An 18,320-nucleotide genomic window follows, 5' to 3' on the forward strand; every position below is an offset into this window, starting at 1 on the left:
ATTGATTATATAAGCTATATTATATATACAAATAGAACAACAACATATATTTCATAATATTTACATGTATATACCAAGTGAAGCTACTGGAGACTGACAGTGAAAAGCTTCAGTGGTGCCCCCTCGGGAAGTGTAAAGGTGATGGATTCTGCAGGCAACCCTGAATAACACTGCAGCCACATTTAAAACCCACTTGAGGGCTGGAGAGATGGCTCGGCAGGTAAGGGTGCTTGCTGCTAAGCCTGGCCACCTGAGTTTAATCCCTGGAACTCACCTGATGGGAGAGAATTGGCTCCCACAAGATGTCCTTCACTCTCCACATGTGCATGGTGTCATGTGTGTTCCACCCTGCCCCACATACACACAATAAGGAACTGTAAAAATTCTAACATAGGGGCCGGAATAGGAACCCAACTCACATGACTTTGGTGACCATGTGGGACATCCTCGGCCCACAATGTAGTGTGGGGATCTCCAGCCGTGCACCCAGCCTTCCAGAAAGGCCCATCAGGTCAGGATGGCCAGGGGGGGGAAGAGAAGGGGCCTTCACACTGACCAGGTCATCACCCCACCATCCTCCCTTAGGGTGCTGCTAGGCCGGGAGGACCACCCACCATCCCGGTGAGTCAGAGCTGCTCTGACAAGCATTGGGAGTTCTCTCTCTAGTCATGGCCATCTCAACCACAACGTTGCTGTGGAACACAGGCAGCCTCTTTCTTCCCTTAAAGTGACATGGCTTTGGTAACCAGCACCCCCTGGGGCCCTGACAACTCTGCTTTGTGCCTGCATTTTGTGTCATTGGCATTGATCTGTTTGTCCTAGAGTCTGATTCAAGACCCCACCTCTCCACTCTGCCCTGGCCATCCATGTTTCCTTCTTCCACCTTTCCCTCTGTGCTAGAGAACGCCTAAGCAGCTTTATTCTTGTCCCTCCCAACTGTCCTCTTCCCTTTCCCCACCCTCCCACAGCGCTGTCTGCCTTCTTGGACTCCCCCACCCCATACACCTCTTTCTACCTTGTGCTGGCACTCTGAGTGTGCTCTGGGTCTCTTTGGAGTCTCCCAGGAACTAGAGCCATTCCTGCCTTATTTTAGATATTATATCGTGTGTGTGTGTGTGTGTGTGTGTTCGATCCTGCGGAACTGGAGTTACAGTTGGTTGTGATCCACAGAGTGTGCTAGGAAGTGAACTCTGACCTCAGAAAAAGCAGCAAGTGCTGTTAGCTGCTGACCCACCTCTTCCTCTCCAGCCCCTCGTCCCTTCCTTTTTGAAAGTGGTGAGGTCCAGACACGGGCTGGCTGTCGCTCACTCTGTGCATTGGAAGAGTTCCATCCTGCCATCTCCACTGTGTGTGCATAGCCTCAAGTCCAGTAGGGTCTGCTCACACCTGGTTCCTCAATTCAACTCTCCTTTTCACACCTGTGAAATCCACAGTCACATCCCCCCCAGAAGATCACCCTGCCTGTGCCTTTGATATCCTTAACCAATTTAATATACAGAAAACGAGTTTGTCTCCTCCTCCCCATGGCCCTAACATGGTCTTGGCTCTATTCAGGTACATCTCATAGTGGTACAGGAGGCTTTGCTTCTGTTCACAGTCAGGATTCCCTCATCTGTTCCTGCTCTCTGGTTCCAGTTTCCCCTCCTCACAACCCACTGCTCTGGAAGTTCTACCCTTAGCCCCAGATGCCTCAGGGATGCCCCTAAATCACATTGTAACATCCCGGCAGCCAGGCTCAACCATTGCCTCACAGAGCCTATTCTGCAGACTTCTGGGAAGGCGAAGGCTGCTAGCGCTTGTAGCCGAGGGGCAAGCAGGCCAGGCAGGGCAGGTTGCAACTGTCTATTCAAGCCAGTGAGGGACCCTCATTTCCTAACTGAGGGCACTGGAGCAGAGGCCATGCGGCTATGTTCTAGCCAATGGGGCATGCGTAGAAGTGTCAATGCCTGGAGGCTAGGCAGAAGCACCAGGCCCCTCACTTGCTTTCTTCAGCTGAGCCATCTATGATGACACACTCACAGCATGGAGGAGCTACTGTATTAGCCCGCACCACTTTCCTTCAGCCTGCTTATATAGAGGAATGTGACTGTCTACTTCGTTTAGATCAGAGAGCTAGAATTCTGCACTTCAGCAGGCTGCCTTGTGTGCTACCTGCTATTAGCAATGGTCTGATTGTGTGCCTACAGGCAGATACTATGTAGGTCTCCATGGCTACATTTTGTTTTGTGATTGCTACCAATGAGCTGAGCAATAACTGATCTTGGTGGTTGATTTGATACACTTGGGAAGAAGGAGCCTTAACTGAGGAATTGTCTCTATCGTATTGGCCGGTGAGCATGTCTGTCTGGGTCTATGTGTGTGTTTGGGGCAGGGCGGATTTCTTAATTGCTTAGTGATGGAGAAGGGCCCAGTCCACTGTGGACAGTACTATCCCTCTTGGGTTGTATAGAATGCTAGTTGCAGAAGCAGGCTGCAAGTCAATAAATAAAGCAGAATGCCTTCACAGTCTCTGCTTCAAACTCCTACCCTGAATTCTCTCAGTGACGGACTGTAGCCTGTGAGAAGAAATAAATCTCTTCTCCCTAAATTGTCTTTGGCCACGGTGTTTAGTATAGCAACAGGAACCAAACGAGGGCAAGCAGGTTGGGAACCTTTTGTTCTACGTGGGTAGAAATTATTGAAAAGGAAGCTGGGTTTGTTAGTACGCACTTTTTATTCTGGCACTTAGGCAGAGGCAGGAGGATGGCAAGTTTGAAGCCAGTCTGAGCTGCAAAGCAAGCTGGGCTTGGAGACTGTAGAAGCCAGAGATTCAGGGTTCCAGGTGCTCAGGCTGGAGTCTCATTGCCTGGTGCTTTAACTCCCAGCTGCCCAGCTCTGAGAAGCTGTTGTAACCGTGATGGGATCAGAGATTTCAGGCTGGGGCCCTGCTCCTTGAGGCTTCACAGCTTCTTACCTCTCCACTGCTCTGCTTTATCGTCTCTTACAGGTCTGGACTAGCCTTTCATGGGCCTCAGCAGTAAGCCCAGCACAGCTAACTCAAGAAAGGAACTGGAAAGCTAATATATAGCTCTAGAAAGGGGGTGTGGCAAGGCTGCCGGCACCAATCAGAAGCAGCGCTTCATGCAAATGAGTTGCGATTGCACCAACCACAGCATAGTCTTTCATTCGGTGCCCACCAGCCTATCTGGTGTGGGTGGACGTGGTTACAGGGTCATTAGGAGTTCAGAGAGGCTGGTGAAGAGCAGAAAGTCTCTTGCAAGCTGTTTGAAGCCACTGCGTGGTTGGGATGGTGCCTCAGGAGCCAGCATTATGTTTCTGAAGCCTGCAGCTGATCACAGTGCAGTTCCTAAGGTATCCAGGAGGGTTCAAATCAGCCGGGTGCCGGGAGGGCAATTGGTAACTGCAGGGCTGGCAGTCCAACACATAAGCAGCCTGGCATCAGGGAAAAGTGTGACTACTGTCAGCTGGGGAGTCAAACCACTCCAACTCCCAGAAACTCAGTTATTTAAAAGAAAAACATTTTTTTTTAAAAGAAAGGATTGCTTATCACTAACATTAAAAACAAATTACTAGTATTTCACGGTGCTCTGCTTTTAACCAAAGACCGTCGGGGAGATTTGGGTCATTTTACCTGTTTCATAATCTTTCAGATTCCTCCCCTAATGCAAATAATTGCAGGGTCACAGGACTATGTCTCCTTCTGCTTTCTTGGCACATAGAATGGGACAAAGACTTCTCTTCCGGCCACAGAAATCACTGAGGACAGAAAGGCATACTTTCATCCTCTCCTGGTCCAACTCAGAGGCTTGCACCCCACTTACCATTGACCTCATAATACCATGGACTTTCTCACCAACATGTTGTGCAAGGTCTGGCTGCAATCTGGAGCATCAGAAACCCACCCAAAATAGCATCAATGAGAGGTTGCATGAGGGAGTCCGCAATGGCCCTCCGTCTTGCTGTATGCATCACCTCAGCCTCTCCTGCAGTGCAGGGTGAGAATACAGGCTCAGGTGAGGACCCCAGGAGTCCATGCTGACTTATAACCACCACCCCACTCCTCGCCCCAAGACAGTTCACAGCTCAGCTGGCTAGAATAACCCGGCTGTTGGTGTACCAGTGAGGGGGAAGAGCATGCCATCCATCCTTGGCCACAGTGGTGCATGTGGACATGGTTTATCTCCTCAGTGTGACCAGCATGACCACAAAACAGACCTCCTTTGTCCCTCCAATTTCCCTTGTATCTGTGGCTGCACTGATTGTTTAGGATGAAGAGAGATTACCCTAACACAGCTGGAAATCAATGTCTCATTTCCCCAGGGCCTGTTTGTCCTCAGAAGGTATATGTGGTCACAGGCAAAGGGCAGAGGTCACAAGCTGGTCAGATGGGATGTCGCACACAAATGCTCAGTGACTGCCAGCTCCCACTGGACAGAACAGACTAGCCGGCTTACCCCCAGCCAGCCCCCACATTCTGAGACTGCGTCATTCATATGGTGTAGAAATCTCTCTGCTGGAAACCTACCTGCCAGCTGCCTCCAGATCTCCGAGGGGCTCCTGGGAAACCCTCGCCCAGTCAGCACCCAGCTATTTTAGTGGAATCAACAGGAAAAGGGCCACTTGGTTCTCACCTTACGCTGTGCACAGCTGAAGCAGGAAGGTCTTCCTACTGTTCACCTTACACCAGCTGAGTTGCTGAGGAGGCTAGCCCTCATCAGCCCAGGCCAAGACTCCCTGGGGTCAATCCCTACAGAGTCCACAGCTTCCCCTTGTCTGCTCCCAATGATCCTAGAGCCCAGCCTCTAGAGGATGTGCTCCTGGACCCAAACCTGAGAGTAGAATCCGATGACAGAAATACCAACCATCCCATGGCCTGCCTGGAGAAGATTCCCAAGATGTCAAAGTCACAGTGCAGGGAGCGAACAGGTCTGCCACCTCCCTGAGGAGGGCCCATAGAATAGATGATTGCCTGGGCACAAAGCAAATGGCAATAACCAGTGGGCATGAGACACTGCCCTCAGGTGGGACCAGACATGGCTGAAGAGAGGAAGGTCCACATAGGGACCTGGGAAGAGCAGAACCCCAGACTCACTCCCAAGTCCCAGGTCAGCAGAGGAAGACAGGGCCAAATGGTTGAGTTCTTTTTTCTCTTTTTATTGGCAAAGTAAATATACTTTTATGAAGGACCAAAGAAAATATACATAATTGTAACATATATACACTGACTTTATAGAATTTTTTAATTTCAAATTTACACAAATGTCAACGTGTTATTAAAAGATATTTTATGTAGATGCGTACCTATGTACAGTTTATTTACATACATTCATAGGATGTGAAATAGACCTGTCAAAACAAGCTAGTCCAATTGGTACTAATATCTAGACCTGATGAGGAATGCAAATCTAAGTCAGACTGGGAGGCGCTAGCTAGTTGCTTGGCATCCACCAGGCCAGTTCCTGTCTCCTCCTACCACAACCTGGAGGATGCTGATGTCTGGAGGAGGGTGAGCCAGGCTGGGTACTGACGGATATGGCTCCATTTGTCTTGCATTTAAGCACATGCACTACAGCCTAGAGCAAGGGTGGCCATTCTCCTGGACCCTCAAAGGCCTCTTGCATATGGCAGTCCTCATGCCACAGTTCAGCCCTACACTTTTGACCTACTTCCTTGTTCCCAGCATGGCTCCTTCTGGGAACTATTTCGACACAACCGAAACACTTCTTCCCCAGCAATAATGTTGGCTTTGGCCCAGGTAGGGAGCCCAATGGGAGAAGGGCAAGGACCCCCCGCCAACAATCCTTCCGGCTGGCAGGAAGGCACAAAGGCACAAGGGTGCAGGCCTGCCTGGGCCACCGGGGAACCAGCCCCGGGGACCTTGGGGACTCTAGGTCCTCCCCGGAAAGGCAGCCATGGCGGTTCTGGGTCACACCTCCTAAGATTCAGAAGGGGGCTGGTAACATTGTCACATCCTTCTGAAGGAGGCAATAAGTTATTGCATCTAAAAACAAAGCGTGGGGCTAGGGGAGGGTGGGGTGGTCACTGCACTCAGTTGATGGCGCGTACGGCCCGACTGCTCCGTGGGAAACGATGCACCTTGATGTGTTTGGAGAGGTGGTCACTCCGCGCAAACTTCTTCTCACACACGGGACACTGGTACGGCTTCACACCCGAGTGAGATCGCCGGTGCCGTGATAGTTCATCTGAGCGGGAAAACCTGTGGAACATGGCGGTCAGCCAGGCCAGCGTGGGCACCACCACTGCAAGTGACCTCAAAGCCAGTGCCACAGCCTCCCCAGCACCAGGTGGGGGTACAGTGGGCTAGGCTAAGCCAGGCTGGATCTTAAGTGATTAGACCACCTCTGTAGCCACCCAATGAGATCCTGGCAAGCCCAGTGTCCCAGAGACCTCCCAGAAGCCAAGGGTAAAGACAACGAGGCACGGGTTTTCTATCCTGGCCAGGGTCTGCTTCCCACTGTAGCTGGTTACTGTTCTGCATGGGAAAGGGACCTAAGGCTGCTAGCCACCTGCGACTCCCTCCCTCCCACAGTAACTCGGTGGAACTGGATCGCTCCTATATTGTCAACAGCAGGTCAGCAGTATTTGGTCCCTGGGAAGACTCGCCAGAGCTGACAGTCCCAACAAAAGAACCAGACTCCTCAGACCATGGGAGTGCCTGGCCACTCTTCTGCTGCTGCAACAGGGCAGAAGGACCTGGCATTCTGCAGACCTGGACATGCGATCTTCTGAGATGCCTCCAAACATGCCTTCACGGTACGTCTAAGCATTTAAATGGCTTCCTGGAACATGCCTCTCTCTCAGTCACTGCAGGCCTGGGAACAGAGATCCGTGGAACAGGCAGGAACCAGAGCTAGGCCACAATGCCCAGGCTGTTTGGAAAAACTTCAGAGACCTAAGACTCTCCATTTGGCTTTTGCTCTAGCAACAGGACCCCAGGGCCTCACTACCCCACCTATTCAGACTTTTCCTCTATCCTTGCGACAAGACACTTGCGCACTCTCTCCTCTCCTCTCTGTCCTTATCCGCTCATTCTTCAGTCTATCCCCAGTGTCACTTCCTGGGGGTCCTACACCGTGTGCTGAGCTGCACCACGTTATCTCCTGTGTGCGCTGGGGAAGCAAAGCTCGGACACACAAGCACTCCACCACCGAGCACCACCTCCAGCCCCATGGCATTTTCAGACTACTTTCAACATCTTAATTAGGCTCAGCTGTGCTTAGACAGCATAAGCTCCAGGAAGAAGAGCGCACTCCCTGTTCTCTGTGCCCAGGAGGTGCATTTAAATGCGGGGGGGGGGGGGGGGGATGCTCAGCAGGCACCCCGGGATGAGAAAAGATTGTCACACACTGATCACTGCATATATCCCCAGGAACACACACGAGTTCCAGGCCCGGCACCCCATTTCTAGATAGGTGCCACTCGGTGTGGCAGATGAGGTGGACAGCAAAGACGTTACACTCAGTTGCCAGAGCTACGGTCACCTTAGCTCAGATTCTGCAGTAAACCACCCTGACCTCAGCCTGGGGAACAAGAATAATAGTGACATCGACAACCGGCAGGGCTCATGACACCAAGGGCCTCAAAATCCTGTGCTTTGAGCAGTGCAGGGCCTGTCAAGGCAGGTAGAGCCAGTGTGGAAGCTGCTGCCTTGCAGCCATGTCCCAGGGGACCGGGCACGGGGATGTCTCTTAGAGGACCACTTAACTAGATAGAATTCACGGTGATGTGAACTGAGACAGAACACCTGAGGCTGGAATGAAGCCTCTCCCCTGGCCTGTCTGCTCCTGCCTCTCAGCTTTCTCTTCCTGGCCTGGTAGTGCTGTTACCTGGACCCTGTGCCATAGCCACGTGCCCTCAGCAGGTGTTGGGCACGGAGCCTCACAAGGAAGAACAGGTTTGACAGTCCCCATTTCACTGGTCCTGAGCATCCGGGACCTCAGTTTCCTCCCTCACTCCCTGCATGCCTTCGAAGGGACAGGTTATAAGACACCCTGAGAGGGACAGCAGCTGAGGGGCAGCCATGCCAGAGAACAAGGTGTCCCCATTCCAGAGCCTCCCTCTGCTGCCACAGCCTTTTGGTACCTGACAGGAATGTCCTGGTAACTGAGTTGAAGATGACCCCTGCCTGACTGGGCCACATCCTCTGATAACAGTCAAACGAGAAGCCTGAGGCAGCAATGAGCAAGAGATACAAGATCTTAGCTGGGCAGGACACAGCCTTGGGATTGGTCTGGGCAGGTTGCCAAGTCCTGGTATCCCTACCTTGGGACAGTAACAATGACAGACTTATCTCAGGGGACAATTACAGACAATGGGGCTTCAAATGTGGCAATTGTTTAAGAATTGTGAGCTCCTATTGAACATAAGGAATAGAACACAGGAGTCCTGGTAGATGGCAAAGGCCTGGTGCCTGGCGTCTGTGGGGCAGGTTCATAACTCTCGTCGTTGGGTCATAGGGCAGAAGACGCACAGGGGCCATCAGGAATGTCAGCATAAGAACTGTGTGAGACACAAGTTGCCATCTGCCAGAAAGTCAGTCAACAGTCAGATCTCAGAAGCTGCAGCCCCTAAGGCTACATGTGCAGTGTGCAACCTGCAGATCATATGTGGGCATCTGCCAGCCACAAGGCCAGAGGACATGCCCCTGCATATGGGCAGCGGCGATGAATGCTGAGAGAGTTGGCCTGAAACCAGACCACTAAGCCCGAATCCAGTACCCACTTCCGCCAACACTCAGTAGCTTTGGACTCTACTGTCCCCCTCGGGGCCTCCTGTGTCCACCATGGATGCCGGTAGTACATGACACATAGCGGCTGACAGCTATTAATACTCACTTCAGCTATGGCCCAGCGAGATTCTTTCTGGAAGGAGCGGCTTGGCCACTCTGGAACAGGATGTTCCACTGCAGGGAACAAAGGAGGCCTGTGTCTGCAAGTGGGGAGAGGAAACTTCTAGGAAGGCGGCAAACAGCCACTTCCCAGATGGTTACACCAGAATAGGCAGGCTGGCTTTAGTCCCTCCTGCATGCAAAACCACGTCCTAACAGGGAGAGAGGAGGGAATCCTGGCCACACTAAAGCAGAATGCAGTGGGGTTTGGGACTGGGACAGGTGCCACCTCAGCTGCGGGGCAGTCCCCTGGGCTGTGGAGAAATGGGAGCAGAGGCAGGGGCTTGGGCAGATTTAGGAACTCAGGGCCCAGTGCCAGCACCAGAGCCGGATGGGAAGTATAGAACATGTTGGACCAGCCAGGCCCAGCTGCAGGTGGAGGAGGGGCCTCTCCCCTGGGAGGTGAGCAAGAGTGTGGAAAGGAAGCAAAAGTGTGGAGAAGCACTCTGAGCCTAGGGTGGGTGAGGGAGAAAACAGCTGTTAAATTCCTGACTCTGCCACTTTTTTTTCTCTTTTTTCCCTGAGACAGGGTTTCTCTGTGTAACCCTGGCTGTCCTGGAACTTACTCTGTAGACCAGGTTGGCCTTGAACTCAGAGATCATCCTGTCTCTGCCTCCTAAGCGCTGGACAACTCTGCAACTTAGAAGTTGTATGACCACAGAGAAAGTGCTTACCAGCTCTGTGGCTCTATTTCCTCCGTTAGGCGCACCTCATAGGAACTGACATGAGCATGCTCAGACCAGTGCCTCGTCAGAGCAGTTACCACCATGCCTGCCGCTCTCTCCTTTCCCAGAGCCAGGAGCCAGGAGCACAGCACAGCCTAGGGGCTGAGGATGTGGCCCATTTGGTAAAGTGCTTGCTGAGCAAACATGAGGACCCAAGTTCAGATCCCTTCGCACTTACATAAAAACTGGACACAGTAGGGTGTGCCTGTACTATCAGTGCTGATAGGGTAGAGACGGGCCGGAGCTCACTGGCCAGCCAGCTTAGACAATCACAGCTCTAGGCTGTGAGAGACCCAGTCTCAAAAAATAAGGTGGAGAACTACTGAAAAAGACACATGGTAAGCACCTCCGGCCTTCATGTGCATGTGTATCTGATCACAGGAGTACACAGTACACACACATGCACAGGCACGCACATGCGTGCGCGCGCGCACACACACACACACACAAACACACACACACCCCACAGCATATACTATGGCCACTTCCAAACCTGGCTGTACTGCTGAAGAATCAGGCAGGTGCTGCACCCATGGGGATGTACCCCAACCCCAAAATCACACATACTAGCTACATCCTTTTGACAGATGATCATTCTGTACCTTGATTTTTCCTCTGTAGAATGTGGGTTACTGCATATGCTTGTAGAGTTCTTGTGAGGACTCAATAAGCTAATGTGTGTATTGGGGGTTCACAGCAAAAGCTGAGCCACCACAAGCATCCTGGGGCCCGTGACGATGGTGAGGGAAACAGAGGGGAGAGCGGCATGGCTGATCTTGCTAGAGAAGGCGTAAAGGCCAGAGAGAACACTGGGGAAGCTGTGGGCCACAGCAAGAAGGCTGGACTGGAATTTAAACATTCCAAAGTGTTCTCTGCATTTGAAGGCCACATCAATTTCAGGGAGTAATGAGCTCCCGCAGAAGGGCATACATAAGAGAAGGGGTTGGTGGGGATCCCAGCACACAGTGATCCCCAAAGCGACATGCTACCGCCACCATCATCATTGTCATCACAGCCCACCCTCCCACCTAACTGCAGCAAGGAATTGCTGCCCACTACACTGCTTCTGAGTGGAAGGCTGACTACATGCAGGGAGCTCGCAGACCTTCGAGGCACAACCCCTAGGCTTCTAATCTCCAAGAATATCCTGGGGAGCTCAGACACTCAAACTTCCAGCTCTTTCCTGAGGCAGATGCTACACAGGGACCTTGACATGGACACCATGTTTTTAGTCTTGCTGAGTGGGCTCTGCCTGGGCAGTGAGGCCAGTGCAAGGTTCAGGGTCAGAGCCAAGGCCCTTCCTTGGATCTCATGCTTCCTGGAGCAACACTGTGGTGGGCGATGACCTGTCTTCCAGCCCTCATCCTTGACCACATCTTACAGCCTGTAACCCCAGCCTGGCCTCTTTCTCTCTGGAGATGCCACTCAAACGTCAGCACCAGTCAAAGTGAGCAAGCAGTACTTCCTGGGGCAAGCAAGCCCATGGAGTGAGCACTGTTGGGCGAAAGCTATTCAGTAGCCTGCACATGAGCAGTCCCTGTGGGTGCAAACACCTGCCAGTGTCCCAGGCAGGACACCTCAGAGATTCCTCTCCATAGTTCGACTGTGGGAAAATGGCCATTATTCTCATGAAAAGAGGGCACAGTCAGACCCCCCACATTAGCTCTGAGCTCCAGAGAACAAAAAGAGACAGATAGGAGATTGCAAGTTGATAGCAACCCCAGGGCGGGCTCTGGGCCTGTCCCACTGCCTCCTCCAAACAGGGTCCATTGCTCCCTCCGTCCTCAGTCAACACCCCGCCAGGTCTCTGTCTAGGCTCCTCTTGCCCTCAACTTGTCCACTCACTTACCACCCCACAGTCCTGCTCTGGGTCCACTCCTGAAAACATGGCTCAGAGAAGAGACAGCAGACCTAGGGAGCCCAGCAATTGAACAGGTAAGAGAAAACAACACCACCTCTCAGGAACCTCGGCAACCCAAATACTGACTGAGAAAGTTCCTTTTCTGGTCAATTTGGTGCTGGAAGGGAAATACTGCCTGCCACTGTGACAGGCCATCCCCCAGGCTCAGTCTCATCAGGCCAGCACCTGCCCTGAGGCTAGCCCCACTAACTCAGAACTCCCCTTCTGGGACTATTCCTGGGTGCCACCCCACATCAGGTACAAGACGTGCCCATACACTGCAGACAACGTCTAGCTCTATCAGATCTGTGCATACAGATGAGCCTCACCTGACACACACACGTGACAGACAGACAAGATGGAACGGTGCTGCTGCCATACACGCTATCCACCAAGGCCAGAGCATCTGCCACCTGGCTGTAGCACCCTGAGCGTGTGAGTTTCTGCAGGCAACTAGCCTCCTGAAGACCATGACGGGCACCCAGGGCCTAGGACAGGGCGACCCCAGGATTCCATGGTCCCTGTCATCACATCTGGGCAGTCTGGATCCACCCTGTTTTGTGGGACAGAAGTCTATAGGATTCTGCCACCTTTGGCTCCATATGATAGCGGTCTGTCCTTCCTTTCGGCTGTTCTCTATGGCTTCCCAAACACACCTCCAGTCGCCAGGAAGAAACAAGGCAAAGCTCAGCCCCAACTTGTGAGCAAGGCTCACCTCCTGGCTGGAGGGAGGTATAATTTTCTAGTTCGAGTCTCAGGGCTCACATTCCACTCACACAGTACTGTGGCATGGGTGGTTCTTGACTAGTCAGAGTCTCCATGTACCTGACCAGAAATGTCATGGGTGTGATGGTAGTACTTACCCCAAGTATGCTGAGAGGCCTGCACGGGTCTCTGGCCCAGTTCCCTAGCTGAGCTTCCTTCTGTTTCAGCCCAGCCTGAGAGACCACATGTAGCATAAGCCCAAGCAAGACTTACCTGGTCTTTAAAGAAACCGGAGACCAGGTGGCTACCAGCTTCAGTCACCAAGAGGGACAAGTAAGTCTCCAGCAACTGCGCCAGCTCTGATCCTGACCCTTGCCCACCCCTTGCTCCTTTCCTAATCCACCTTATCTAATGGAGAAAGGGGGCTTGGCAACACACCCCGGTGAGCAGCGATGTGCCTCCTAGCTGGCTGCCCAGCCTGTCCATGCATACTGACCTCCAGCCGCAGCCCGGCCAGGTGCAGGCGAAGGGCTTCTCGCCTGTGTGCCGGCGCAGGTGGGCCTTGAGGTGGCTACTCTTGGTGTACATCTTGCTGCAGCCGGGGAAAGTGCATTTGTGCATCTTGAGAAGTTCTGCTGCTGGGTTCTTGGGGAACTTCTGACCCACAAGGAGGCCAGCAGGGCCAGGACCTAGGGATCCCGAACCAATAGGTTTGGCAGCGATGGGCACAGGCGCGATGCGCACAAACTTGGAGGGCAGGTTCAAGTTGGAGGATGGTACCACTTGAGGCAGGAGTGCAAAGGTCTGCCCCTGGATGTTAACCAGGAGCTGGGCAACCTTGACACTCTCTGGGGCCTGTCCTGGGGAGGCTGGCCCTGAACCTGCCTCCTGCTTCACAGCAACAGGCTGGATCTGCAGCAGCACGGGCATGGGGCCATCACGTGCCGGCCCCTCACCAGCACTTTGGGCACCACCCCCACCGGTGCCACCTGGTGGCGGGGTACAGCGCTCTCTCCCACCAGACTCTGGATGGAGGTGGTTCCGGTGTGACCCAGCGGAGAGCTGGCTGCAGGCCTCCAGGTCCCTGCTGCTGCTCTCTGGGGCCTCCTTGACCTCAGCCTCCATGTTCTCTTCCAAGAATTCTTCAATCTCCTCCAGGGTAGGCTGGAAGGGTCTGGAGACGTCATCAGGGTCTCCTGACAGGAATTCGGGGAAGCAGAAATGTTCCCCTTTCACAGGCACAGAGGCTCTCCTCCATGATCCCAAGGTCACAGGGCCACTGCTATCTCCGACACCTCCACTGCCACCACCACTGCCCAGTGTGGCCTGAGACAGGAGGAAATCCAAGATGCTGTCCTGGGCCTCAGGGCCTGGACCTGAGCCGTAGCAGGAACAGAAGGCTTGCGAGTCAGGGCTGGCACAAGAGCAGGGGCTGGAGACATCGCTGTCATCCTCAGAGATGGGAGAGGGCAACATGTGGTATGGTCGCCGGCTGGCCAGCCTATCACCCAGGTACCCCACTGAGCATTTTGGTGACGAGAAGGTCTCGTCCACTGGAAGCAAGTGGTCCACCATGCTGGCTTGGCCGAGCCTGTGGTGGCTGCAGAGAGAACAAGGGAGGTCTGGTTAGAAGGACAGCATGCTCACTGGTGCCTCGCAGCCCCCACCCTCGGTTGCCTGCCCAAGGCCTCCTGTGGCCAAATGTCCAGACCCTGCTTCCATCCCAAGGGACAATGGGGCCGGCGAGTGTGTTTTCAGAAATTGCATCACCCTGTTTGCAAAAGAGCCCTCTCCAGGCCCCGTTGCACAACCCAGGGCACTTCTGGTTTCAAACATTTTCCAGAATGATTCTGGAAAGGAATAAAACAAGGAATGCTCTTGTCTGTGAACAGCTGAGTCCAAGGGGGAAAGGAGGCCAGGGGGAGGAGGCCCTGCAAGTGGCAGGACCTAAACTCTGCCCTCTACCTGGAGCTAGAGAGGGGGTGACAAGGAAAGATGCCATTTGCACTCTGAGCCCAGGCTTCGGAGGCTTCTGAGCGAATAAAAGCACAAGCTACTTGTTAGATGTTCACTTCAGATTTCAAAAATGAACTTCTGTGAATGCAAGCACAGCGTTCCCAGAGTTGAATGGGGCACGCGTGTATCTGAGCTGCCTGTACTTTAGCCTGGTAGCTATAATGTGGAGGGGAAAAAAAGGTTAGAGGCCATTAAGTGCCTGCCTGCCTGCCTTCACAATGTTTCCCTACAAACTTCCAGCTGAGTTCCAGAACCACCTTTCTCCTCTATGACTAGGAGAGGAGACACGGAGTTGAGCCAAGCGCTCCCTCCATGGCGCCTAACACTTTCCCGCCATGATGGACAAGGTCCAGTCCCTGGTGGCTATGAGGCTCCAGAAGGTCTGAGAGCCCAGTTCGTGGGTAACTTCCTGGGACATCACAACCTTCAGGCAGGATGAGGGGGTGACATTTGCCCTTGGCCAATGTGTGGGAGCAGAGCCTCCTGTCCTCCCCCCACCCCCCTCTCCTGTCTGGGACACTCACCGACTTGGGGAAGCTCAGCAGATGCCCGTGTCCCCTCTTGGCAGCACACTCTGCTGTCGTATCCCCAGCACTCAGCACCACACCACGTACCCAAGAAGGGCTCAGAGAATGTGGACAGAAAGGAGAGGGAAAGCCGTGTCCTCCAAAGCCAAATCCCATGCTAGGTCTGGCGGCCAAGGAGAGTCAACAGTATCTGGCTGGGATGGGGCCACCTCTCTGGACCTTTGTCCCCGCCCAGTGACCTCGGCTGGCTGTGTGATTATCAAGACTGGAGAGGGGGAATGCGCAGAACTGTAGAGTCCATAGTCTCTGCACCCACATCCTGGCCATCATCTCCACAGGTCCACTCCACAGCCTGGCACTGCCCAGCAGCCAAGAGGCCAGAGTCATTTTGCTCCCCTGGGTCTCAATTTCCCCAACTGTTCTATGCCTCAGTGCTCTCTAAGTTTCTCTCTTGCTCCAGGGAATAGAGGCAAGATCTGAGCTCGCGGGTAATCCTGCCAGGAGGCCATCTGGGTTTAAACACTCAGCTGAGGATCTAAAAGCAGGAGTGTGCTTTAAAATACACGCTCTTCACTAAGGCAGGTGCTGAGCAGGAACCAAGTGCCAGACAACGCAAAAGGCAAAGGCGCGGGGTGCACGCCTCGCATGCAGCTATCAGCTGTGTGACCTCAGGCAAGGGGCACAACTTCTCTGTGCACACATCTGGGTGCTGCCAGTGTGACCCGGCTCCGAGGCCGCGTGCACACCCAAAGAGCTCATGTATACCGGAACACTTATTAAGATTTGGACAGTCAGGCAAACGCAGGGCGCATGGTATCCCAGGACTTGGAACAGAGCCGCCTAAGATCTGAGATGACATGATCACAGCTGGACACCCCACAGCACCGGGCGATCACACTGTTTTCAAATGTGATGGTGGTCTCCAGACTCCATTGTTAAAAGGATAGAAACCAGTCTGCTGTAAGTACAAACAGCAGTGCTGGTGGGCAGAGCGGCTCATACTGGGAATCTCAGCACTCAGGAGACAGCCAGGGGATCATGAGTTCAAGGGCAGCTGTGTGAGAGCCTACTGAGACATGGAAGCGGGGCAGGAACAAGGTAGCGAATGTAGATACAAAAGGATGGCAAAGTGGAACTGCACAGAAGAATCTCCCTCCCGCCATAAAAATGTTTCTAAAATGTTTCTGATTCCTCCAGGGCCCAGGGCACTAGCACCTTGCCCACCCACGCTGCCCCTCCAGCTGCTTCAGGCCTGGCTCATCTGCACTAAGAGAGTCTGGGCCATGGCACCAACAACTCCTCTGTGGAAGTCTCTCCAAGCGTTCCAGGTGGGAGCTCATTATTTAGATATTTCAACTCAGAAGACACTTTCCCTTAGACAAATCACCCGGGATTATATCCTTCACAGCAGGCACCACTGTGAGACCTGTCTATGCTCTGCTTCCCCACCAGAATACAAACAGTTATGACTCTTCCGTACAGACCAAGATCTAGAGTCAAGAAAAAGCCCTTGACTGAATCCAGGAGTGGAGAGGCCCCAGTCAGTCAACAGGATCTTAAAACAGAACTGAGCAACCCCGGGACACTGAGGCATTGAAGACCCAGGGCTGAAAGTCTGAGTGCCAGCGCTCAAACCCGTCCCTGAAAAACAGCAGCACGTGGCGCAGCCAGAGGCGCAGGCTGCGTGCAGGGGGAGGGGGCACCCGGTTCTGGGCACGATCCCTGGCCGGCCGCTGGACTCCGCCCCCTCTCCTAGCCGGCCAGGCCTGCTGTTTATCCTCCCGGGGACACAGCGGCTGTAGGAACAACATGTAATTGATAACAAGCCTAGAGCCGGCCAAGGGCTAGCCATTGGGTCAGCGTGCAAATCACGGGGGTGGCGAATGGGGGCCGCTCTTCAAAATAAGAGTCTCCTTCTTAAGCAGTCCTAAGGCCCCCAAAGTTACATTCTCGCACCTGTAGGGCAGTGGGGGCTCCCCATGGTCGGGGAAAAAAACATCTGAAGGACTCAATCAAACATCTGGGATTTCAGCTTCGCATACCATGAGAGAAAACAGCCCCTGTACCCTGCTCGCGAGAGGGCTTCCAAGAAGGGTGGCCTGCCCTGCTCCGCGGCTGCTACCCTCAGCCATCTCATCGGTAATGTTTGGTCAAAGAGGCCTGGGGACTCTGCCTGGGGAATCTGAGCAGAAGCGCAGGAACGCTGCGGGTGCGCGCAAATGGGTGTGAGTTTGTGTCGTGTGACTGCGTGTGCGGGGCGCAGTGCAGCCGTGCGGGTGTCCGCCAGGTGCCCGCGCGTGGGTGTCCACCCGTGGGTGTGAAGTACGCAGGGAAGGAGGTGGGCCAGACTCCTGCGCACGGCTTCGGAGAGCACCTTACCCTCAGCCCGGTGCCCCCCTCCGCGTCCCCTCTTAGGCCACCGCTATGACCGACAGTAACCTCTCCGCCCCTCTGTCGCCAGGCCCCGCCGGGCGCCGCCATATGGGAGCGCAGATCCAGGAGTGCCACGGACGCGCGTGGGCTCCGCGGGCAGGAGCTGCGTACACGGGGTTTGCCCTCCGCGGGCGCCGCGCTCTCACTCGGGGGGTTCCCGCATTCCCCGGGCCCCGGCGCGCAGCTCGAACAGCAAGCGCCAGGGGACGGCCCGCGATCCCCCGGGCGGACCCACGCGGCCGCGGTATCCCGCGCGTCTCCCACCTGGACTCGGCGTCGCCTGGCGAGGCCTCGCGCGTGCGGCCCGGCTCCGTATGCGGCCGCGCGTCCAGCGCTCCTGGCCGCAGCCCGCGCTCCCTGCGGCCGAGCTGGGCGCTCGCCGCTCGCCGCTCTCCGCGCTCTCCGGCCGCTCACGTGACGCCGAGGGCGCCGCGAAGGCTCGCAGGAGGCTCGGCCTCGGGCGCGCGCCCCATTGGCTAGGGCCGCGCGTCACGCGCCCCGCCCCGCCCCGGCCGCGCCCTCCCGCAGCCCACGCGCTCCCGGGCCTCTGCGTGGATTCTCATTTGGTCCTCCGGTGCGCAGGGAGACGGGCCTAACGACCCACGGAAAGCCCGCACAAACCTGAAGTGCAGGCCACGTGGGGCCTCCTGAGCGGAATCGTCCCCGCAGCCCCCTCCGCAGCCCGATCAAGGCCGGATCTAGTAGGGACCGTGTCTAAAGGAACCATTTGTAAAAATCCATCTGCTTTTTTCTCCAGCGGTCATGGTTACCCACGGGAATGCGCGCTCGCTGCGCTGCCCTAGGCCTCTGCGACTGACTGTCCGCGGAGGCTTGTGACAGTGCGGGCGCCTCCTCAAAGACTGCAGGGTGCTCCCGATCTGCAGAGGGAGTTCCAGACTTCAGTCCCAAGCCATCCTGGGCCGCTCTTACACGACTTAATGAGGAAAGTGAAGCCTTAGAAAACACGTGAGCAGAGGGAGCTGGGTACCCTGCTGTGCCCTTTAACCCACACTATACCTGGTTCCTCAGCCAGCATGAAGAAACCCGCTGAGAGAGAGCACGGGCCTTCCTAGCCACTCATAGATAGAGGACCAGGCAAAGCCAGG

General features: G+C 54.5%; 1 protein-coding gene across 4 annotated transcripts; it reads right to left on the reverse strand.

The window, feature by feature from the left end:
* Positions 1-5,133: 5,133 nt before the first annotated feature.
* On the reverse strand, positions 5,134-17,611 carry Klf15 (KLF transcription factor 15). 4 transcript variants are annotated; one of them, XM_075983523.1, is made up of 4 exons: positions 17,479-17,611; positions 12,735-13,838; positions 8,856-8,949; positions 5,993-6,217 (listed from the first exon to the last, which is right to left on the reverse strand). In XM_075983523.1, the coding sequence occupies exons 2-4, from the start codon at positions 13,811-13,813 to the stop codon at positions 6,200-6,202; spliced, it is 1,191 nt and encodes a 396-aa protein (XP_075839638.1). In that variant the 5' UTR covers positions 13,814-13,838; positions 17,479-17,611; the 3' UTR covers positions 5,993-6,199. The 4 variants fall into 4 exon arrangements, with proteins under 4 accessions (XP_075839635.1, XP_075839636.1, XP_075839638.1 ...); XM_075983522.1 differs by lacking the exon at positions 5,993-6,217 and adding an exon at positions 6,224-8,543; XM_075983520.1 differs by lacking the exon at positions 8,856-8,949 and having other exon boundaries at positions 5,134-6,217.
* Positions 17,612-18,320: the final 709 nt, after the last annotated feature.

The sequence above is a fragment of the Microtus pennsylvanicus genome, chromosome 8 (assembly GCF_037038515.1).
Source record: "Microtus pennsylvanicus isolate mMicPen1 chromosome 8, mMicPen1.hap1, whole genome shotgun sequence".
NCBI lineage: Eukaryota > Metazoa > Chordata > Mammalia > Rodentia > Cricetidae > Microtus > Microtus pennsylvanicus.